The 23,047-nt window shown below is 36.8% G+C and overlaps 3 protein-coding genes across 4 annotated transcripts; 2 read left to right on the top strand and 1 right to left on the bottom strand.

The window, feature by feature from the left end:
* Window positions 1–119: 119 nt before the first annotated feature.
* On the bottom strand, window positions 120–22,579 carry LOC128251933 (uncharacterized). Its single transcript, XM_052979211.1, has 3 exons — window positions 22,022–22,579; window positions 14,857–15,113; window positions 120–3,625 (listed from the first exon to the last, which is right to left on the bottom strand). Exons 2-3 carry the CDS (start codon window positions 14,915–14,917, stop codon window positions 3,480–3,482), a joined length of 207 nt encoding a protein of 68 aa, XP_052835171.1. The 5' UTR covers window positions 14,918–15,113; window positions 22,022–22,579; the 3' UTR covers window positions 120–3,479.
* LOC128251926 (protein I'm not dead yet 2) lies at window positions 6,984–9,643 on the top strand. Its single transcript, XM_052979199.1, has 13 exons — window positions 6,984–7,135; window positions 7,191–7,308; window positions 7,368–7,484; window positions 7,627–7,775; window positions 7,878–7,992; window positions 8,047–8,102; window positions 8,159–8,284; window positions 8,337–8,672; window positions 8,743–8,837; window positions 8,895–8,981; window positions 9,036–9,229; window positions 9,292–9,429; window positions 9,488–9,643. Exons 1-13 carry the CDS (start codon window positions 7,122–7,124, stop codon window positions 9,626–9,628), a joined length of 1,686 nt encoding a protein of 561 aa, XP_052835159.1. The 5' UTR covers window positions 6,984–7,121; the 3' UTR covers window positions 9,629–9,643.
* Window positions 9,787–13,474, top strand: LOC128251927 (protein I'm not dead yet 2). Of its 2 annotated transcripts, none has more exons than XM_052979201.1 (13): window positions 9,787–9,913; window positions 9,972–10,104; window positions 10,159–10,275; window positions 10,483–10,631; window positions 10,681–10,795; window positions 11,086–11,141; window positions 11,200–11,325; window positions 11,389–11,724; window positions 11,794–11,975; window positions 12,035–12,228; window positions 12,323–12,655; window positions 12,785–12,886; window positions 12,944–13,474. In XM_052979201.1, the coding sequence occupies exons 1-11, from the start codon at window positions 9,906–9,908 to the stop codon at window positions 12,575–12,577; spliced, it is 1,671 nt and encodes a 556-aa protein (XP_052835161.1). In that variant the 5' UTR covers window positions 9,787–9,905; the 3' UTR covers window positions 12,578–12,655; window positions 12,785–12,886; window positions 12,944–13,474. The 2 variants fall into 2 exon arrangements, with proteins under 2 accessions (XP_052835161.1, XP_052835160.1); XM_052979200.1 differs by having other exon boundaries at window positions 12,781–12,886.
* Window positions 22,580–23,047: the final 468 nt, after the last annotated feature.

Below are 23,047 nucleotides of genomic sequence, written 5' to 3'. Positions count from 1 at the left end.
TGTGTTTTTAAATAACAGTTTTAAACAAATTAAATTAAGCAAAGCCAATCAAACTAAATACCAAAAAATATTGAAGCCCATAAAAAACAACACTTTTTTCATTTCTATTAACGTTTTTATTTTACTCCTTTGTTGCATTTGTTTTTAAATATGTGCTTATATGCAAAGTAAAACTTTTCTTTTAATTAAAACCCCAACTTGAGTTCAATAACATGCATAAACATTTCTTTATTGTATTGTTGTACATAAAGTATATCGAATATAGTTTTAACAATTTTCACACTACTATCAACATTTATAGATCTCACTTATGTTAGATTTAATTAGTTAAAATAAAGTACACGTTTTTCGTATTGAATTCTTTGTTTCATTGTACGTTTGGTCCCCCTTTTCATGACAAAAAAGGATGCACTGCCTTCGAATTAGCTACAAATTCAATAGTTTACTAGGTATAAGTGGTCACATCTATCTTGGTTACATAGATATCTATATGCTACGCTAGAAGTGCAATTGGATAAATGCATATACAATACACAATACTCGTCCATTCCAGCGATGGTAATTTTATTAATTTCGTTTCGCCCGGAAACATTCTTTTCATCTTTGGCCAAGTCATGCGGCAATTAGTGAGACAGCCATACATAAAAAAAACTATAAAACTGGACGTAAAGTTGACTACGGTTGGATGGGGTGGGATGGTTTTTGGGGTGGCTATGTATCTGGGAGCGCTTAAAAAGCTACGAGTCACTCTTTTCGCAAATAGTGAAAGTGAGTTTCCTTCAAAGGATAAGCATGCATTTTGAGTGCCCCCAAACTCAATTTTTCTCCTGACTCAGAAACACGACAAGTGCTAAAATATGTGCTCCGCGTGTCCTTCCAATCTTTTTTTTTTATTATGGTCATCGTAAAATTTATTGTTGCTCTTTGAGCGTGTCTGCGTTTTTACGCTGGGATTTTTTTTGCTTAACTGATCATTAGTAAAGTTTTTATCTTTCCATTTTTCGCTTTCCATGGCTATTGTTGGTGATGCACTATTAAACTACATTTCGGTGGTTGAGTGTCAAGTTAACTTTTGTGTTTAGTTTGTGGTCAAAGTTTTGTGCTGTGAAAAGAAGGGATTCTTTGGCGGGAGTATTACAACTTTGAAATATAAATACTGGTTTAAAAATAATATCAGAGAAAATAAATAACTTTAACATTAGACAAAAAAATAAAATATGAAAAATTTATTTTTTTATGAACAAAAAGTTTCCATTTGAGCTAAAGCGTAATTTATCGTAAATCCTTGAACGAAAAATCTTCTCAGGGTTAATTTTCCATGTCAATAGACCCATTTAGTCATAAGTAATTCGTCTGGCTTTGCCGTAAGTGCCTTCTAGCCGAAGGATATAACAAGACTCGGTCGCCACGTGGTTGCCAGGCAATTGATGAGCTCTCATCATGGCCTGCCAATTTGTCAAACGATAATTTCTGGTCCAACGAACTTTGTCATTTATCAGTTATTTAATTTTTAAAAGCATTTCCAGGGGATAACGGCCCCATAGCCCACAAACTCGAGTTATTTGTTTGCTCTTAGCCCTCTTGATGTGCCTAAAAAAAGCAGGAAAAACAACAACAAAACTCTCTGAAACCGATGACGGAGGTTGTCTAAGCTGATTAACATTGAGTTCCCGACACATTGCCCAAAAAGGCGGATGTGTGTCGGTTTTTATTTGGGATGTGAGCCGGATTACGTTTTATATTGAACATACATATATTTTTTTGTGGCCTTCCGGCCGACAAGAGCCTTAATTTATGCCCACAGCTCAGCTCAGCTTGTGGAAAGACCTTTAAAAGTGGTCCATTTTGCTCTAATTTAATGCCAACTCTTTCTGGCCTTTATCTCCGGTTCGGAATCGCTTTGCTACCACGATATCGCAGGACGATTTCTTTTATTGTTCCTTTATGCTTTGTTCGTGTGCATTGCACCGAGTTTCCCTTACTGTTTTTGTTATTACAGCCTCGAGCTACGGTCTTAAGCACCCCCTATCTAAAAAAAGGAAACAAACACAGAAAGCTGACAAAAAGGACAAAAAAAGGATATAAGAAAAGTCACTCACTAGCTGGGAATGTCTCTTGTCCCTATCCATTGGTTGGTTAAATGCTCCCGCGCTGTCAATATTGGCAATTGGAATATTTGTGTCAGAACACACAAAAAATAAAGTTAGAGCTTCGTAATATGATATAGAACTGAATGTTAATAATTAAAATCTTAATAGCATTTAAAAACAGTCAATTACGGTTTGAAAAGATTAAACTATAACATACAAAACAAAAACATAATATAAATGAAAAAACTAAAAAACCGGTACCACTGTTTTTAAATGGTTTGATGTTAACCCTTACAAAATGTATTCGAAATGAACTTTTATTTTGTGTTCGGATATCGCTTTAATTGTAATAACTGTTTTTGGTTTAAAAAAATTTAAAAGAGTTTAATCGTAATTTATATGATGGTTTGCTTCCTGGCAATATTTTGAAACTAAAAATAAATTCAGAAATTATTCTAACCCATTTTTGTTTTTATTTTCAAACTCATTAAATTAAAAAATAATAGAAAATTTATTGCATTGATTTGTAAGTTTTACCAGTTGTATAATAAATTTCATGTTCTAGTTAAAACTAACAGTTTAAAACTAACTGTTTTCTCAGTGTTACATATGCACAATGTTTCCACCATTCAGTTTTGGGAGGCAAAGGCAACAATATCGACACAGCGCACTTGCAAAAGTATCGGTTATATTTCTTTCGCTTCCATTATTGCGTGGTGCGAGGTTTCGGTTGGCTCTTTTTTATTATTCCCTCTCGGTTTGACAAACAAAAGGTTGCTGCATGGTGGAGACCTCGAGTGCATTGCATTTTAAATTGAAATGCCAGGGTGCGGCATAAAAATTCGAATTTATTGATGTCCTAAAAAGTTCTTTGTCTGGCAGAGCAAAATAGTGCAAAATTTAAAAAGTGCTTGCCAAACACAAAGCTATCCTTTGTGCTGATTATTTTCCTAACGACCTCTAAAAAAATACGACCAAAAAAATGGCGAACGCGAAAGCCTAATTGGCTGGACAAATGTCAAGTGCCAAATGAAACCCACTGTGCACAGTGGCCAAACAATAGAGCCATGTTGCCTGACACTCGAGAAACTGTAACTGTGGCAAAACCAACAGAGATGGCGAAACGTTTAAGCAGCACAAATTCCACTGCCTTCCGATTTGTGTACGTGTCTGCTTCTGGGGGCTTCTGGGGGAAAAATGAAGCCCGGTTGCAGCCACTCTGGGTTATTTTTGTTGGCCAACTAAATCGTCAACGTCAACATTGTCGCAGACCGTGTTGACATTTAGCCTTGCAGTGCCACCGCTGCAGAAGAAAACAAACACAGGACAAAACAAAAAGAAGACCCATCCTACGGTGCCGAGTCCGATTCCGATTCCAATGGAAGCCTCTTAGGCGTTGATATAATACTCCCGCTTCTTCTGGCATTTCTCATACGCAATGTAGCACAGGGCGATGGTGATGAGGACCAGTATGGTAATCCCCATTATGATGCTGACCAGGATAATCTCGTCGTTGATGCTCTTGTACGAGTGACCTGCAAAAGGAAAAAGGAAAAGAGAACGATTCAGAGGCCTCGCTGACAAATTACCGGCAATTATTCTTGTCAGGTGGAAAAGTGGGTGGGAAAAAAAGGTTATTCCCTGCTGTTGTTTGCCAATCAAAGTTTCTGGTTTAAGGGCTCCCATGCATATTCAAACAATGCGGAAAACAAAAAATTTAGCCGGACCATGACAAATGCATTGTTGTAAAGAATAAACGATGGCCATATGCCAGAAGCAATCTGGATGACAACCCACGCACACACAAAAGAGACATAAAAATTTGCCATAAACAAAAATAATATGAAAATTGGATTTCCAATTCACATTTTCATGACAGCAGCTGCTTTTATATGTTTCACGAGCTCGCTACATACGGTTTGGATTATTAACGCAATTATCGGGAAAACAACATGTTCGAAATGCTTGCATGTCTGGGATTAAGTTTTAATCTTGATTTACGTTTGAACTTATCAAACCTAAAAGGCTTACCGACATGCCAACAAAAAAAAATAATGAAAATATAACTGAACTGAAGTTATAAAAAGTATAATTTAGTCAACGAAGCGTAGACAGCTTTTTTCAAAAATAATAATTTATTAAAGCATCAAAGAATCATTTAAAAAATTTTCCAAGTTTTTAATGTTTTTATTTTAAGTTTAATATGTATTGATTTAACAACTCAACCATGTCTCAAATTTTTAATTTGCATTTATCATAATTATTCTCATCCCAGCATTTTAATCCTAATTTCTTGTATAATTTGCATTGCGGCTTAATGAATTTCAATGCCATTAGGATTAAGAGGCTTGGCTCTAATTATATGTCATTTGCAAATTTAAATCGTTCATTTAAAACGCGGTTTGTGGAATTTCAATTTGGCGTAACCAAAACCATTTCCACTCTGCCGACTTTTTGCAAATAGGCTCTCATTGTTCGGCTCCATTTGGGCCAGATGTTTGCTTTATGGGTAATTTAACACGTAATCGATGCCGAGCATACTCACTCGCCTTCAGCGCCCTACACACATCAAACAAATTAAAATCTTGTTTACAGGCAGCCAAAGCGACGCCGTCACAGATTTGTTAATTAGAAGGTTCGTATTACGAAGGCTCAAAGCCCAATGGCCGATTGCCCAAAGCTATGGCTAACCATAAATCTCTCTTTATGTATAATGTAATATATGGTATGTACATAAAATATATGCATGGTCTGGCATACGAATGTTTTTGCGGTTAATGTGCCTGATTGTCGTCATCGAGGCGTTGAGTGTTCTTCATGGTTCACAGTTCACGTTCACTCGGCCCTGATAAATAGGCAATCATTTCGATTGCTTTCCCATAGCCAAACGCCTCACCTGCTGGGCAGGCCATATAATTCAAATGGATGCAAAAAATGGTGTGCAAATTGCCTAAAGATAAACAAGATTTATGGAAGAGTATTATTTCCAAGCCTTGTTAATCATAGATACTTAAATTCCTAAAAACACAGATAGAAACTTGAAATATTCAATTTGAAATATTCAATGAACTATTTAAATTCCACTTTAAAACTTATTTTGAGTTTTCTATAATAATTAATCTTATGAATTTTATGTTATCAAGTTGTGGTTATCTACATCAGTACATATGTGTACTTCCCCGTGAGTGTTAATTAGCAGAGAAAATATTTTGTATAGCTTGCAGGATGAAATTGCTGCCGACAAATTTGACCCATATAGAACGGAAAGCGAGAGTGCCTTGAAACGCTTGTTCGTGAACCCAAACTCCTGGCAAAAAGCTCAAAAGCGGAAAGATTAGTTAAGCTTTTGATCAGTGTTTCTAGACAAAACGTAGAGAAAATCAAGAGTAGCCAAATAAGTCTGTACAATGGGATTTTGTTAAAGGATACGTACGAACGTGAATTTTTAATCAGAAGATAAATAAATAAATGTGCACACAAATAATATATAACATTAAATCAAATATAGAAAACTCATTAACATCATAATTGTATTAAGCACAAAAAAATTAAACAATGCAAAATTGTGATTTATATAATTATTAATGCAGTTCAATAAATAAATTATAATAAATTAAATTAATGACAGTTAAAAACCGAATTGATGACAACACTCTTGGAGTAGCTAAAGTTAAACGATTTAGAATCGAATAAACCACAGGGATATTTCGTTTTAAGTCAAGGGAAATGGAAGTCTCCCAAGAGTTTCAAAACTATCATATACCAATTAAGAATAGCTTTGTACCGACAATTGTATCGTTAGCCACTTTGGCCAAAGTTTTCAATGGCATTCAAGTGCGGTCAGAGTTTATGGGCTTTTGCTATGTATACACTCCTTGTTACAATTGTAAGTTTTATTCCAAGACCACGAATTTGCGGTTGCTTAAAATATCAAAAGCGCAACAAAAGTTGGGCATATAAAATAATAATTCATGGGGATTCCTAACCGAAATGCCTGACAAAGTTCAGGCTGTCAAAACGTAAGTTATGATAGCGTGAAATATGCAAAACGAATGCAAGAGGCGAACGCCTCATCCGCAAATTGAAATACGAAATGGAAACTGTCGGAGCCTGTGGGCAAAAACTGAGCTAAACTGAGCTAAACTGAGCGTAAATTATTAGGGTTCACGAGTGTATGAGCCTAACCGTTTTTCGGTGCTCCGGCCAAGGACACATGTCCTGCCAGCCGATATGTATTAAATTCCATTTATTGTTTTCTTCCCGACCGAAAATACAGTCAATAAAGTCATTTGACAGATTATGTGAATAGACAGAATACAAAAGATATAAAAGTAGGGGTCTCACACTCGTCTAGCATTATGTAATATCCTCTGGCAAGTGTGTTCATCGTTCGTGCGTATGTGTGCGTCCTGTTTGTGCTGTCTCTGACATCTTTCGAAATGTTTTGTGGCCACAAGGATTTGCCCAACATTAAGGAATTTCATTTGGGCCAGATTGAAGCAGGACTTCTAGAACACTCAAACAAGAATGCGACCGCCTGAAGTAAATATTTAATGATGGGCACACCGCGAAAAGAACACAAATACTTGAACGAGAATAATTTTGTGGGACCGTAATTCAATATGCATTGTTGATTGTTTATTATTTTTTTTTTATGTTTTTTAACTTAACAAATAACATAAACTAACCCAAAAAAATTATTTTGCGTTATTATTGTATAAATATTATACGAAATAGTTTGCTCTCATTTTTTCTGTGTATCTCTTTTTAATTTCCATTTCACCTTCTTTGATTGTGAGGGTTCGAGAGGAAATTATCAATTTGATGACATCAAAGTGTGTTAAGATTTAAATTTCTTGCTTTGAATTGACGCTGATTGTCGGGATACAAAAAGAGCATCGAGGACACTGGCCTTGAAGATGTTAGAATAACTTAGTGATCCCTGCTCTTTAGATCAGAAATATTTCCCCTACACATATTAAACTGGGTTTTAGGCCTCAATTCAAGCTACAGGCCTGAAGACCAAACACGATGGCAGAACCAGAGTAAAAATGGAAAGTAGCTCAAATAGCCGAACTACTTATATCCCGATTCCCTTAGACCCAGGAAGTTTTTGCTGCACCGCTGCTGTAAGTTCCACTGGAAAGGAAAGGCCAACATTATAATACCCCTTATCACATTGCCGCTTCTCGTGATGGGTTTCAAATACAACATGGCGGTAAGTTAAAGGTTATGTCCTTTGGATTTGCCGTAAAACATACCGAATTAATGTGTCAGGAGTACAAGTGTATGTACCTCATCGTTACCATGGCTCTCCTGTGGATTACCGAAACCCTACCAATCTACGTTACTGCATTTTTTCCCATTGTCTTCTGCCCAATGCTTGGTCTTGTGGTGAGTAAAATGTACTTATATTTATTCTAATAATAGCAAGTATGAAGAGTACATCTAAAAATGTTTTACCATTACATAACTGAAGTTAGAATAATCGGATTTTTTAAAAACCTTTGATATTTATACAACTTTGTTTTTTTAGAGTATAGACGTAGTATGTCAACTGTACTTCTCCAACACAGTTGTCATGTTTCTGGGCGGTCTTATTGTGGCCTTGGGCATTGAGTATTGCAATCTGCACACTAGAATCGCCCTGAGTGTCATCCAGATCGTCGGTGGAAGTCCAAGGCGGTAAAAATTCTTTGGATTACTAAAATTAACTTCAGATCACTTTTTTGTCTGATAAATTATTTATATGCATAAGAACTTAACAAAAACATTTTCGTCTTCTAGGTTATTTGTGGGACTGATGAGTGTTAGCGTTTTCATGGGATTGTGGATATCGAACTCGGCCGGAACAGCCATGATGTGTCCCATTGTCAAAGCGGTTGTCAATGAAATGGACGCCGTAAGTATTGCGGTATTCAAATATAACGTTGCCACCATTCTTATGTATTTGCAGAACAATATATACCCGGTATATATGACACAAGAAGAGGAGCCAGTAGGGGAAGGCGAGTAAGTTATGGTGAATCTAAAATCGGATTATTATTTTTTCTGCCAAATTCCTGCAGACCACCACATCCGTCCATGATTACCATGGCCTTATATATTGGCGTGGCCTACGCCTCCACAATTGGCGGACTGGGAACTCTGATTGGAACCGGCACGAATCTGGTCTTTAAGGGCATCTACTCTCAGTAAGATAATGCATCTGATTAGGCCGAAGCCAAAGTCGAGCTTTTTTCACAGGCGATTTCCCACTTCCGAAGAGGACGTCACATTTGCCAACTTCATGATGTACTCCATCCCCATTATGGTGTTATGCAACATAGCGCTGGTGATCATCGTTATAATGACAACTCACATGGGCTTGTTTCGACCCAAAAGCAAGACGGGCTTGATCATAAAAGAGGCTACCGCGAACCGAAAGTTATTGGAGGATGTTTTAAGAGAGCGTTACAAAAGCTTGGGCCCAATGAGCTGCCACGAGATCCAAATGTCCATCTTGTTTGCTATCATGATCATAGTCCTTTTTAGTCGCAAGCCAGGATTCCTTCCAGGATGGAGTGAATTTTTCAGTGCCAAGTAGGTGCTCGGTTACAGAGATACAAAAGAAAATTTCAAAATCTTAATCAATTTCTTACATCCACTTTAGGCCATTGGGTAGTTCAACTGGAGTGTTTGTTATCGTTCTTCTCTTATTTGCTCTGCCAACCCAATATGTGTTCTTTAGATACTGTTGTGGCAAACGTGAGCCTCTCTAGTCCTTAAGCAATATTCGATCTCATTTAACATCCCGAATTACAGCTCCTTTTCCCGGCCAGGCCCTAGATGCGATGCTATCCTGGCACTATGTGCATGACCAAATACCCTGGGGTCTACTGTTTCTGCTTGGTAGGTTCCTTGGATTTGTTAAAATATTTTGTATAATTTTCCATATTATTTCAGGTGGCGGATTCGCCTTGGCCGAGGCCAGCAAAAATAGTGGTGTTAACGTAATGATAGCCAGGGCCATGCAAGTCCTTATCGGAATGCCATCAATTCCGGTGCAGCTAATCACGATCATACTAAGCATGTTTTTCTCCACCTTTAACTCAAGCGTGGTCATTGCAAACATTGTTATACCGATTTTATGCGAAATGGTGAGCTAAATAATCATGTATACAATCTATCATCATGCCAATTGATCCATTTTCTTATACAGGCCCTCGTTCTGGAAATGCATCCCTTGGTTTTGACTCTGCCATCTTGTTTGAGCATCAGTATGTGCTACTTTCTACCAGTGAGCACGCCCCCAAATGCAATTGTTTGCAATTATGCCAACATCAAGACCAAATACTTTGTGAGTGGAGCATTTTCAAATGCTGTCGTGACACCCATTTTGAACACACTTTTTCTAGGCCTGTTGCGGAATACTGCCCACTATTATTGGATATTGGCTGGTTATTTTGAACACGAACACTTGGGGAATGATTATCTTTCCGGAAGCCAAAAGTTTTCCAGACTGGGCCCAGGAAATTAAGAACCAGAGCAAAATCTGATGAAGAATATTTTATTAAAAAACTGTTTTCAAAATTAAATTTGTAATCTGTTCTCTAAAAAATTATTGAACATATTTCGCTAAAGAATATTTATTTTAGTAAAATGGTGATAGTCGAAATAATTGGTAAATGCAAATCTAGATTTGTTGAAAATATAGCAAAGGTATTAAGGTCAAACGAATGATTTAAACGTTATACAGTGAAAGAGTGAGCCATGAGAAATTTGTATTCATAATTACAAGATATACTTTACAAAAGTGGTACAAGCCACGACAAAATGGCTGAGTAAGTTTTTGAAAAACCGATTTGCGATGACCAGCTGACTTTAGATCTTGTCTTGCAGTGCTGACAATAAAATAGGAAGTGGCCGGGCAATAAAAAACTGTTGCGGCTTCCATTGGAGGGGCAAAGCGTCCATCATAATACCCATCGTCACGTTGCCGCTGCTGGTACATGGATATATGATAGATGTAAAAGTAAGTAAAATAGACCACATCCTATAGTGGATTGACTCATTTCCGCTCTCGAAGGCATGGGTATGCATGTACCTGGTGGTCAATATGGCGCTCTTCTGGATTACGGAGGCCATTCCTTTATATTTGACCGCCTTGTTTCCGGTTGTTTTTTTGCCAGCTTTTGGAATTTTGGTAAGTGTTGGTGCAAAAATTTGTACATGTTGGGATCGCCTTTTAAAGCTTGAATACCCAATAATAGTGTTTATTAAACATGCTCTAGTTATTGCTATAAAGAATTAACTCAATCCCTAAATTACTACAAACTATTACAATTTATATCTAAGTTTCCAAATGGTTTACCATAAACCATTACAATTATTCTCGCTTTCATTTTCAAAGCCCTCGGAAAAGGTGTGCAGCTTTTACTTCAGCGATACCGTGGTCATGTTTCTAGGGGGCTTGTTGATAGCCTTGGCCATCGAATACAGCAATCTTCATCAGCGCATCGCACTTACCACTATCCTTATAGTGGGCTGCAGTCCAAGGCGGTAAGTCTCTGACCAAAAGTCAATTGCTAACTAAGATCGGTCCCAACAGCTTGCACTTTGGTTTAATCATGGTAACCTGCTTCATATCACTTTGGATCTCAAACTCGGCAGCCACCGCCATGATGTGCCCTATTGTCAAGGCAGTGCTCAATGAAATGGATGCGGTACGATATTTATTAATATTTTGATATAACTTGGCTTATTTGAAAACTAAATGGATCCGATAAATATATTTCCTATTATATTTAAAGGTGATATTTGTAATTGCAGCCCACCTTTCCATTTTAAGTTATAAAGTGTTTGTTGAAGACTTAAAACAATAGTTATTTGCTTAGGGTACAAAAAATATAGCATAAGTATGGGTGCTTAAAATTAAAAAAAAAATGTTTTCATTACTTTGTAACAATGCCTTGCAATTTTGTATATTATTAAGGGAAACTTTTTTTATTTTTAGCAAAATATTTTTGCGATCTATAAGTCACAGGAAGAGGAGCCGGTGGAGGAGGGCGAGTAAGTGTTGAATTTTCGCAGATAGGAACATATTTCACTCATAGTCCTGCTATCTCAGCCCACCGCACCCATCTACCATATCGATGGCCTTCTATTTCGGCATCGCGTATGCCTCGTCAATCGGAGGCTGTGGAACCCTGATCGGAACTGGAACAAATCTGACCTACAAGGGGCTATACGATACGTAAGAATGGGTTGATATGGTCGGTTGTTCTGACGCCATACCCACACCTTTGATCCTCCATAGGCGCTTTCCGAACTCCGAGGAGAAGCTGGACTTTCCCATTTTTATGGCTTACGCCATTCCATTTGTGGTCGTTGTGCTCATCATTCTCACATTCCTTTCCCTGCAAATCACCCACATGGGTCTCTTCCGGCCCAACAGCAAGGTGGGCCAGGAGGTGAAAAGGGGCGCCGAGGGTCAGAACGTGGTCAAGGCCCTGATCAAGGAGCGCAAGAAGGAGCTGGGCCCAATGAGCTGCCACGAGATCCAAGTGGGTTTGCTCTTCCTTCTGATGATTTTCCTTCTTTTCACCCGCAAGCCGGGCTTCTTTACCGGCTGGGCTGACTTTCTGAATGCTCAGTAAGTTTTCCTTTTGGTTGACCATTTGATTCCCATTTACCATTCCCGTCTGTTTTCAATGAATCCTAGAAAAATTGGCAGTGGCCCGCCTGTATTTTTCTGTACCATGCTACTCTTCGCCCTGCCCACGCAGTATACATTTTTTAAGTACTGCTGCGGAAAGGCTCCGTTTCCAGGACAAACGTTGGATGCCTGTCTCTCCTGGTTGTACTGTCACAAATATACGCCATTTGGTCTATGCTTTCTACTGGGTATGTAACAATCAGAGAGAAGGAAATGATATATTAATTTGTCTTAATTTGTTTGGCAGGTGGAGGATTTGCTCTGGCCGAGGGAAGCCGTGTTAGCGGAATGGCCAAAATGTTGGGAGAGTCGTTGTCATTTGCCGCAAAAATGAACTACGTTTTGGTTGTGTCTATGTGCATTTTAATTTCACTATTTTGCACCGCCTTTGCTTCTAACGTGGCCATTTGCAACATTCTGATTCCGATATTTTCGGAAATGGTAAGTTGCTGACACTTTAAAGTGGTTTGGACTTCTAATTTTACAGTTTTATTAATTTTTAAATATTATTTTATTATTTAATTTTGCGCTTTAGGCCCTGGCCATCAAAGTACATCCCATCACATTGACTTTTCCCTCTGCTCTGGCCTGCAGTTTGGCCTTTCATCTGCCCGTAAGCACTCCACCCAATGCCATCATATCCGGCTATACCGGTCTGAAAACTAAGTACATGGCCTTGGCCGGCATTTTGCCAACATTTTGGTCCTTCTTCTGTTTGCTTTTCACCGGAACCGTGTGGACAATGCTGATCTATCCGGGTACCAAAGAATTCCCGGAATGGGCTGAGTAGACGTTGAAATCTATCCATACAGAAAAAATATTTAAAAAATCTTGATGTTTTTATGACGAGTACAAGTAACGCGCTAAGGTAAAATGAAACCCACAACCAAAAAAACCTTTAGTATGTATGCACCCAGAAAAAACACAACTACATCTAATTAAAACATCTACTTAAACTGTAAGAACACCAACTAATTTAAAATATTTTTCCAGACAGGCTAGTTCACAAAACATTTCTGTCAAATCAAATTACCAACAATAAAAGAACTGCGTTTTTAGCTTTGACAGAAATTGTTATGATATGATGGCATTGCAAAATGTAAGTACCACTCATCTTAAATTTTGCCAATGTTCCTTTATTCAATACTACTTTCAGTTCTAGGTGTTGGGCTTTGATGTCAAGCTTATTCAGTTTCTTGTTTGAAGACCAATAAATACTTAACGCACAATTTGTGGCAATAAAAACTACACGGCGAACTTGTTGAAAAGTACAAGAGTCTTCTCGATGGCTAAATGATAACTGGGGATGGGCGGAAATCTAGCCTGCGGGTGGGCGTTATAAGGACGTGCAAACTCACTTAGCAGACATTTTGGACCAGAAGAAAACAAAAACTTTGTGCAAACAAAGCAAAAAGTACTTCGGCTGGCCCTTCACCTAAACTCATTCACATTCACAGCGTTAAGGTGAGATAAAATCAAGCCAAACATCATTACTCCGAGCAACTGAATTATATTGCTTTCATGCATGAATGATGTGCGGAGCAAATGAGGTACCATTTATAGCGCACAAATCCCCAGCCGTCACACGCATAAACAAATAATGTACAAGCACACAAAAATTCCAATCCGAGTACTACTCATGTGTATAAGAAACGCACCGAAATAAATGTAATAAAAACCCTGACAAGCGGAATATACATACGTAATCAAGACACGAATAAAAACACGCTTTTCAACACTGATTACGGTGAGGCATGCGGCAGGACTTCATCAGCAGGATGTCAGGACGACGCCATCGGCGGGCCAACATAAGCCCGCCAAATGGGCGACAGTGCGGACAACGAACCACCAACCACCCACCACCCCAAAATGCCTGGAGGGAATGTACATATTATACCGTGGTTAGGGGTTGAAATAACAATGAGGCTTGTCATTTATTCATATACCAATAATTATGACAGATTTCAATGAACATAATTTTTGTTATTTAGACATGAAGTTCAGTTCGTTTCGTGCAGAGAAGGTGAATGGGTGTAATCAATTATTAATAAACAGATATAAATAACAATAGCTCTCAGTTAAAGTATTCTACATTATTGAAAGCTTTTCAACGATGTTTTATTTGAGAGGCTTTCAAGGCACAGCGGTGAAAATACAGTGAAAGTACTAAATATTTCACAAGCTTATTGTTGAGAGGCTGAAAAAGCGTGTTTTTATTTCATTTTTTTTTTTTGCGTTTTTTGTTTGTTTTTTTTTTATTTTAACATATTATAATTAACATATTTCTTCGTATGTTTAAAAGCCTGTTCACCACCTTATATGGTTTTGGAATAAATATGAACACGTCTACTTAAAAACCCACAACATGAGCTTTACCCAACTACGACCCGTATACAACAAAAATTAAGATCCGGTGAGGCGTTTGCCACCTTACTCATCACGGTTGAAATTAATTGATTTTAAAGTCCTAAAAACATCGACCAATGTGCAGCGGAGTCATTTTTGTTGCATAAGCTTCTTATAGGTGAGTGAACTCTTTATTCCTTTCGAAGCTATATTGACATCGCTGTGCCCGCAAGATTTACTCATATATTTACTTGCCAATTTGTAGATCCAACTTTTCCCTCCGTGAGCCTTTTCAGGTCCTTTGTTTAAATTATAATGCAGTATATCCTGTTAAATCGTTGGATAATCATTTAATTTAATTTAAATAACACTTAATTTAGTTTGTAGCCCTGTAGATGTAAGTTATTATTTCATTGTTAACTATAAGCCAATAAATAAAAAAAAAAATATGAAAATTTTATTGCAAACCTAAAATAATGCGTCCCAATAAAATGGAGTACCTATTCTCGAAGATATTGTAAATCAATACAATAAATGCTATTTTTTCCATTTGCACGGACAATGACACTTTTTACAAATACAAGAGTACCTTTATAATGGAATAAGAATATTATTATCATGTTTTCAAAGTTAAAGAACATTACCGACATAGCCCACTTATATTTATGTCCCAATCTTATCTGGATTTCTCCGCCACTGTCCGTATTATCTTCATCTACTCACCACTGTAATAATTGTTGTCCGAATAACCGTATTTGCCGGCTGTTCTGCCCCCGCCGGCCATCTTTATAGATTGCTTTGTTTCCTTGGCTCGTGCTGATACTTCCTGCAGCCCTAGGCCGGTGTTGTTCTTGTTAGTTAGTTGTTAGGGCTGTCGCTGCCACTCCGGGACCATAAAACACTCAGAGCTGAATGGTTTGTTGATCGGCTTTTGGTTCCTCCTGCTCCTGCTGCTGCTTCTGATGCTTCCGGGAAAACAACTGACAGGGAAAAGCGGAATGGAATGCAAATAAAATCTCAGTAAATCCAGACCAACAAATTGTTAATGATTCTGTCTGAAGCATAATGAACTTCCGTACTACGCAGAAATCACAAATCCCGCACCCAAAGAGGCAACGTATGCCGACGGCATCGGGAAACAGGATATGAAAATAATTCATAAAGTGTTCTGCGTTTTGGAAAGATCAAAAATGAAAAGAATAAAAAATTCTATAAATGAGAATTTAATATTTTCTTAAATTCGAAACAAATATTAAAAAAATATTAGTTATTTAAAATTCCAACGAGCTGAATAAAAATATATATATATTTTTAATTAAAGCTAAAGGAGATTTTGAAATTATAGATTCGAAACTTAAAGATTTAACGTTCCCATGGTTGAATTTTGCCAAGAGCATAGTCAAAGTTGCGCATACGTGATTTTCCATACAAATTTTTTCAGAGCAGCGACATGTTTAATTTTTAAATAAGTCTTTCCATAGAGCTATTAAAGCATGTAAATCTGTTTTCCTTTGTTCAGCTTTAAGATAATTTGTTTCTGAGAACACTTCAGCTGAGCGGCTAGTCACAATACGTATACGCAATGTCAGCATGTTTTAATTATAGCAAACACCCAAACAGAAGAGCTCGCCTCGTCTGGTCGTGTAATTATGCATATAATTAATATGCAAGTACTTATTTAATATTAACCAAATTGCTGCCACTTCAAGCGTGTCGCCAGGAGCAACATCAGGACCATCGCGTTTTACTTTCAGGGCAACAATAAATTGTGTTCAATTTGTGTAATTAGTGTAAGAAGCTTTGCCAACCAAAGGTGAATGGGCGTAGAGTGTGTGCGATTGTGTGTCAGTGGGCGTGGCCAATTTACACACATAAATTGTTTCCCAGCTAAGGGAAAGCAATTTGGAAATTGCATGCACAGGGATCACAGGAGGGCTTAAAGGTGGAGGCTGTGCGGTTTATGCCTGATGCATTTCTCTAGTTAGTCTGCTCCATTTACTGCGCTCGTGGTCTTTTGATGGGGCCAGTACAAGGGGGCGGATTGCGCCAAATGAGCTCTGCGATTTGCCATGGCAAGTGGGCACATTGCAATTTGCTGACTATAAATTCCGAGTTAAAATCAGAGCTTAGCACAAATTGGTTTCCCCTTGTTGAGTATGCAAAGTGTGGCTATAACTAAATTAAAACTTTGCGAAAGCTGTTGGAATCAAGTGGCAGAACCGTGTTATCGGATAGTTTAAAAGGCTGTTAAGCTAGAGAAATTTGTTTTAAGCAAATTAAACATGTGGACTTGTGATAAAACATTAAAGAAAATATTAAAAAGGTGTATATGGTTTTATTAGCTCAATTAAAGTCTCAAGGCCAAAATAAAGATTTCATTTCATTATTTGGATATTTGTCATGCATATGTCAACCAACGTTAAGATAATAAAGTGTAGTAATGGGATTTTCTATTAATTTCGTGAAATGAAAATTCATTTTGCGAAACTTCATCTGATACACTCAGGTTTTATCATAGGCAACTTATCTAATATTACATCATCAATCAAGGCAAGTTTGGTTGTCTGGCTAAATAGCTGTGAAAGTTTGAACAGAGTCCAACTTTTAGGACAGCTTATCTGTGTACCATATCACATCACTCACTTAGAAACAATCCATTTACGGCAGTGCTGTTAGGTTCCTGCCAATTCAGACGAACTTTTGTATGGGAAACTTTTCTGTTGGGCAATTTCTATCGCCTAATCCAATTTATTGACTTCCACGCACAACAATATGTTGTAACCCTAAATTTATTTAAATAAAAATACGCATCCTTTTGCATCTTCTTTCGGGGCTTCAAATTCGATTATGAGCCAAAGTTTTCACTGGATCAGTTTTGAAAATTTCTTGCACGTACTGCCTGCAAACTCAATTACACGTTCAAAGAGCAATTCCTCTTGCGCCCCAAAAACATATCCTGGTCCTCCTTTCAAGAAAGGTGGTAAACAAATAATAATAGAAGTTTTCCGCTCTGCTGTTTGTGTGTTTTGTATTTTCTACTGCGCTGTTGTTACACACTAAGAAATACATTTTCAGATAGCTAAGATAAACTGCGACCTGAAAATTATTAATATTAATTTTAAAATGGTTAACGTTTCACGTTTTCAACGTTTTGTGTTTTGAAATCACTTCCAATTGTGTTCTACAGTATGCAGTAAAAATAAACCGTCATCTTTGGTATCCTCTGGACTTCTTTACTTTAAATATAGTATTGCATACTGGTAGTAACCTTTATAATTATTTCAAAACCATTGTCAAAATGATCACTTAAATTTTATCTATTTAAATTTTGTTAACAAAATAATTTTCAATTTGTTGTAAATTTAGTTTTAATACTTGGCAGAAACACTATAGAAGTATTTAAACTTTATTGCTCAGTATTGTTGAATCATAAAAACAAAACGTAATTAAGTTAGGACTAAAAATGTTTTACCAAGCAGAAAATATTATTGCAATATTAATTAAGCAGTAATATGACAGAGCCTTCATAAGTGATGCCATCTAAATTAATGATTTGTTTTCTAATATTGTTGGAAAATTTTCTCAGTGAGCGCATACTTTTTCTTTTTGTTGTTGGTTTTAATGTCTGTTTTTCCTTAAGTGTAGTTGCAGCTGTTGAGATAGCAGGCAAAGAAAGGAGACCGCAGTCTTAGTTAGAACATATGTTGGCTAGCAGATACACACCAGCGTATAATAGGAATAAGATAAGGGGGGCAGATGGAAAAGGTGGGAGCGTGGAGGCTGGCCAGAATGATGGTTTTCTATGTCGGGTCCCAATAGGTTCAGCCGTTTTTGACTCTGACCTCCTGAAAAGCCAAGTGATGACCGAAAATAGCACTAAAATTGTCGCCTCTGTTTCTCTGAATTTTGTCAGGCGCTTTCTATCTGTGTGTGGCCTCACTGGGGTGTGTGTTTATGGTGGCTTTTGTAAGTGTGGTGACGGTTTGCGATGCTGCGAGTATATGTGTGGAGTTCGTCACATCCTGTTTCCTGGGCATGGCGTGTGCGCACGAGTGCCATTGTCTAAATTATTTGGGTGGCGTACATTTTCCGTTGAATTTGCGTTCTCTGCACCGAGTGCCTGTCCATGGATCCTACTTCTCACCCAGCACTTTCCGGAGAGCTCCCTGATGGCTTCTGATGGGGCACTCGACGTCCCAAAAACAATACATCAATTTGTACGTATGCACGTGGCCCGGGTGTTTGTCAAGGCAAGTGATTCCTCATGATTGGCCTAATTGTCAGTCAGGTCAGAAACTCCCACACCCCTGACTACTACCGATTCGATCGTTTCATTTTCTCCTTACTCAATTCAAGTAGTTTACATTTAAGTAGTACATTTTACGTTGGGCTGGTTTTTTAAAGAGCTGCAGTTCCTCTTCAGACTTAATAAGACTATAGGTTTTAGTAATAAAAGTCGAAACCTGAATAAATTAATTTAGAAGTAAATGCAAGGAACGACGAAAATATATTAAAAACAAGAAAGAAAGCAAACTTCGGCAAGCCGAAGTTCATATACCCTTGCAGCTATTGCAAGAATTAAACATTTTTGAAAACATTAAAATTATGATTTACTTTCGTATATGTTTAAAAACATTGAAGCTATGATGATTTGCAGCTCAATTATTTGATAGTTATTTTATATATTTTTATTATTTCTAAGGGAGCTATATGATATAGACGTCCGATTTTGATAAAATTTAAACCATAATTCTGAAATATTTAACCATTGCTATATGTCGAAGAACTAATCAAAAAATTAAAAAACAGAAAAGTTATAATTTTTTTCATTTATTTTTCCGATTGTTCCTATGAGAGCTATATGATATAGTCGTCCGACTTTGATGAAATTTAATCCGTAAATCGGAAATATTTAACCATTACTAAATGTCGAAGAACTAAACAAAAAAATAAAAAACAGAAAAGTTATAATTTTTTTTCATTTATTGTTCCTATGGGAGCTATATGCTATAGTCGTCCGATCCGGCTCGTTCCGACTTATATACTACCTGCAATAGAAAGACAACTTTTGGGAAAGTTTCATGCAGATAGCTTTAAAACTGAGAGACTAGTTTGCATATAAACGGACGGACAGACGGACAGACGGACATGGCTAGATCGACTCTACTAGTGATGCTGATCAAGAATATATATACTTTATAGGGTCGGAAACGTCTCCTTCACTGCGTTGCAAACTTCTGACTGAAATTATAATACCCTCTGCAAGGGTATAAAAAAAACTAATAATATTATCAATGACAATATTATCTCTGTTAATAAAGAATTAACGTTTTATCAGCTTATAAGTAAAATATATAATATTATGGTTGTATCAGGTAAAGGAGTTTTCAAATATTTAATTTTAAAGTAAACCCTTTAAGCACCATTCAAATCTTTAGTCTACATCTTTAAAAAAAGTGAGCTTATACATAAGCATGACAATAAACAGTTATATTGAGCCAATAATAATTTTCTTGATTGTTTGTGTTTTATTTTTTCTAAGAACTACTTTTTCCTCCCAATATGATCCAATAAAATCAACGTATAAAGCTTAGCATGACTGAATTTAATAAAATGTGTCAACACAGCGTAAGCTTGATAAGCGTATAACCAAGGTCCACCCTAGCACGCACGTGTGGCTTGTGTTCCAGGTACAATATGTACACGGACTTAATTGATGTGCTAATGGATGCTTTATTTTAGAATTTCTCTTATTTCTACTGTGTCGATGCTATTTAATTGGAAAATAACTAAAAACATTTTAAGTTGGTTTTAACATACTCTATTTCAATAATGTGTATTGGTGTTTTATTATTTTAACCATTTTAGATTGATTTAAGTTTAATACAATTGCAACTTTAGATACATGAATCGAAGAAAGTTGATGGAAATCAAGCGACACAATTTTGACAAATAAGCGGATATCATTCTTCAAATAGATAAATCGTAGTCAGATTCGCGAAATGGCAAATAATGACAACGTTTTTCTTTGTACATTTCTTATATTGGCTTTTATTGATTTTTCGTTCATTTTATTAGAATTTTCCCTTGTAAAGTCTCCCAAACAAATCGGTTTTCTCTTCAACTGCAGAGGTAAACACTTTTATTTACCTATCGCATTTGGCCACCTCAGTCAACAATATTTTGATCCACCAGGGATTTGGTTAGATGGTCGAACAGGCTTTGCTGTAATTAGACTGGGGAAAACTTTACGACCAAGATGTTTATTAATTGTACATGTGTGGGCCAAAAATTCAAGCCACCTTCCCAGCTTCTCCTGTTTCGTATCTTCTTCTTTTTGAATTCCAAACAGGTCAAAGGAAAACCGACGTATTCAAACACTTGATGGTTAGCTTGTTGTGGCTTTTCTTGAAAAATTGAAAACCCAGGAGTTTAAGAGCCTTTTGCACCAATAACCACTTCAGAATAGGAAACAATGCACGAGTCGGTTGCATTTAATACGGCGAAAAGTGTTCCACTTCCCTTGAAAAATTATATGTATGAAGTAAGAAGAAGACGCTAATAAAAAATTTAACCAGAAAACGTTTAACAGCTAACAGCTGTTTTATGGAAGTTTGGTATAGTTTATATTTTAATGGTCGGCACTCAATTGATTTATTCCTTTTTAATGCAAATTTTTTTAATACAGCTAAGGAAATAAATCTATTTTTAATAGACTTTTTAAAGTCAGAAATTCCTTTTAATATACGGTACTCGCAAGAGTAGAAAGAAATTATTTTTTGGGGAAGAAATTTATATGCTTTGCGCGACACTTTTCATGGAAATTTACTTGAGGTATACCATATATTCATTAGTTTTTTGTTGATTAAATGTCAATTGAAAGTAGAGTCAGATCAACTTGTTTCCGTTCAGTGTTTGCATAAGCGCGACTTTAAGCGAATAACTTGATATAATTCAAAGCTCTTTTATGGCAGCACGTTGCTTAAGTTTGCTAAAAGTTATATATTTATGGTCATAGATAATTTGAAATATTGTCTTTTAATGCAAATATTTTATGGGGGAATATACCCAGAGCAACATGTTTCTATTATCTTGAAGTAAATCAAATTAAATGCGACTATTTTCTTGCTTAACGCAAATAAGAAAAGCTAACCATAGACGCAACCTTGTAACATTCTAATTTTAATCGGGATGTCATTTAAAATAAAGGCTTAGTTCTTTGTAGTACAATTTGACTTGCTTTAGCAATTTGACGGGTGATATACCAAAGTAATCTGAAAATTTATTTTGCTTGCAATAATCAAGTTCATGGCCGCTTGTCAAAGAATCTCAGCAATCGCAATCTTAAACAAATTGGTGAAAATGCAAATGAAGCTTTGGTAATGAGAAGCCAAACAAGAGCAGACATTTATTTTTTTTAGCTAAAAGCTAGCATAAGGTTGAGTAATACTTTAAAGAGTAATAAAAGACTGTTTATAATAAGTTCTAAAACAATTCTGAAAAGCTTCCAAGCCATTTTCAAAGTCCCATTTGATAATAAAACCTTTAAATTCAATTGCCAAATCACAGAATGCAAATGATGGCCAGTGAGAATAAGGCTTAAATACTTTAAATAAGTTTAAAGCACAAGGCCCTCGGCCAACTTGATGGATGGATTGTAAAGTGGGAGACGAAGCGTGAACTTGGCTCTGAACTGTGAAAAATGGAGTGCTGATGAAAGTGTAAAAATGCCAGCGAGCAGTAAAACGTCGCCCATAAAACAAGTCGTACAGTTGTCCATAAAAATGAAGAAATGTGTTTCCAATACCACACCTGGGAGGTTGACAGACTGCCAAGATCTGCGCGCGGTATATAATTGATTTATAAAGGCCATATGGCGGGGGCTTACCATCAGCCTTTGTTGTCTGCCAACTGCCATCAAATGGCTAATTAAAATTTCAGCCCACTGGCAGTCGTCCAGCAGTTGGCCGCAAATCTCACGCCTTTTTCAAATCCGTTTTTTTTGGAACCCGATTTTCCGACCCGTTGGTATATAAGTCGTCCGGACAGCGGGCGACACAAAAGCGCGCGAAATTACACAAACAACCGGAGGAGGGTCAAAAAGAGGACTATTTCGCGCACACACGCAGGCACGCAATTACGGAGTAACCGACTCCGATTGGTCCGAGTAAATATGGCGCCAAACGAGTCGAGGATGTCGAGTTCAGGAGCCTCCGTTCGCTTCGGTTTGTGCCCTTGTGCCACTAGCACATCTGTCCCGTCTGACGGCGTTTGTTCTACTGATGAATGGACCCACCGAAGGATGCCAGGATGCGGAAAGTTCCCAGCATGCCGTGGACCAACAGCCGGAGAGCTTTTACTACGATGTAAGCTTTTACCCCAACCACTAGGTCCGGGGTGAAGCCAAAGTCCTGCGGAACTCGACGAATTAGCTATACCGATTAATATTTAAATGATAACAATTATTAAGGTTATTTCAGGTTTCATAATAAAACCCCGAAGAGCCACAACTGTATAGAATGTTATTTTGGTTGTTATATAATTTGTTATAGCCAATCAAATTATTAAAAATTACTTTTAAATACATATTAAAAATTGAAAGCACCTTAAAAGCAAAGCCTGTACTATTGTATATTAAAGTCGACATCGTATCTACTTTAATTAATTTAATAGAATAGAATTTAATTGACTGGTAATTAAGTCAACAAAATGTATTTAAATATATATCGATTGAAATGTAAATACTACAAACACATAGATTTTAGTATATAAAATGTAAGTTAAAGTTATCAACAACAAAATAAATGTTTATTGCAATTCTCAAGCTCTTCTATGGATTGTACTATATAAAAAGCTGTAAAAGTGGTCATCGTATCTACTTTGTCTACAACCAGTCAAACAAGCTTATTAAAAT

Source organism: Drosophila gunungcola, chromosome 3R (genome assembly GCF_025200985.1).
Source record: "Drosophila gunungcola strain Sukarami chromosome 3R, Dgunungcola_SK_2, whole genome shotgun sequence".
Taxonomy (NCBI): domain Eukaryota; kingdom Metazoa; phylum Arthropoda; class Insecta; order Diptera; family Drosophilidae; genus Drosophila; species Drosophila gunungcola.
This window is presented reverse-complemented; position numbering and strand designations above follow the sequence as displayed.

What these genes read in the sequence shown, in the direction of transcription:
- LOC128251926 (XM_052979199.1), top strand. An exon ending in GCCCAATGCTTGGTCTTGTG is followed by an intron (nt 7,485 to 7,626) that starts GTGAGTAAAATG and finishes TTGTTTTTTTAG; the next exon opens with AGTATAGACGTAGTATGTCA. An exon ending in TTTAAGGGCATCTACTCTCA is followed by an intron (nt 8,285 to 8,336) that starts GTAAGATAATGC and finishes CTTTTTTCACAG; the next exon opens with GCGATTTCCCACTTCCGAAG.
- LOC128251927 (XM_052979201.1), top strand. An exon ending in GTGGGCTGCAGTCCAAGGCG is followed by an intron (nt 10,632 to 10,680) that starts GTAAGTCTCTGA and finishes CGGTCCCAACAG; the next exon opens with CTTGCACTTTGGTTTAATCA. An exon ending in TGGTCTATGCTTTCTACTGG is followed by an intron (nt 11,976 to 12,034) that starts GTATGTAACAAT and finishes TTTGTTTGGCAG; the next exon opens with GTGGAGGATTTGCTCTGGCC.
- LOC128251933 (XM_052979211.1), bottom strand. Translation starts at nt 14,917, where the DNA reads ATGGCCGGCGGGGGCAGAACAGCCGGCAAATACGGTTATTCGGACAAC. An exon ending in GGACAACAATTATTACAGTG is followed by an intron (nt 3,626 to 14,856) that starts GTGAGTAGATGA and finishes TTCCTTTTGCAG; the next exon opens with GTCACTCGTACAAGAGCATC.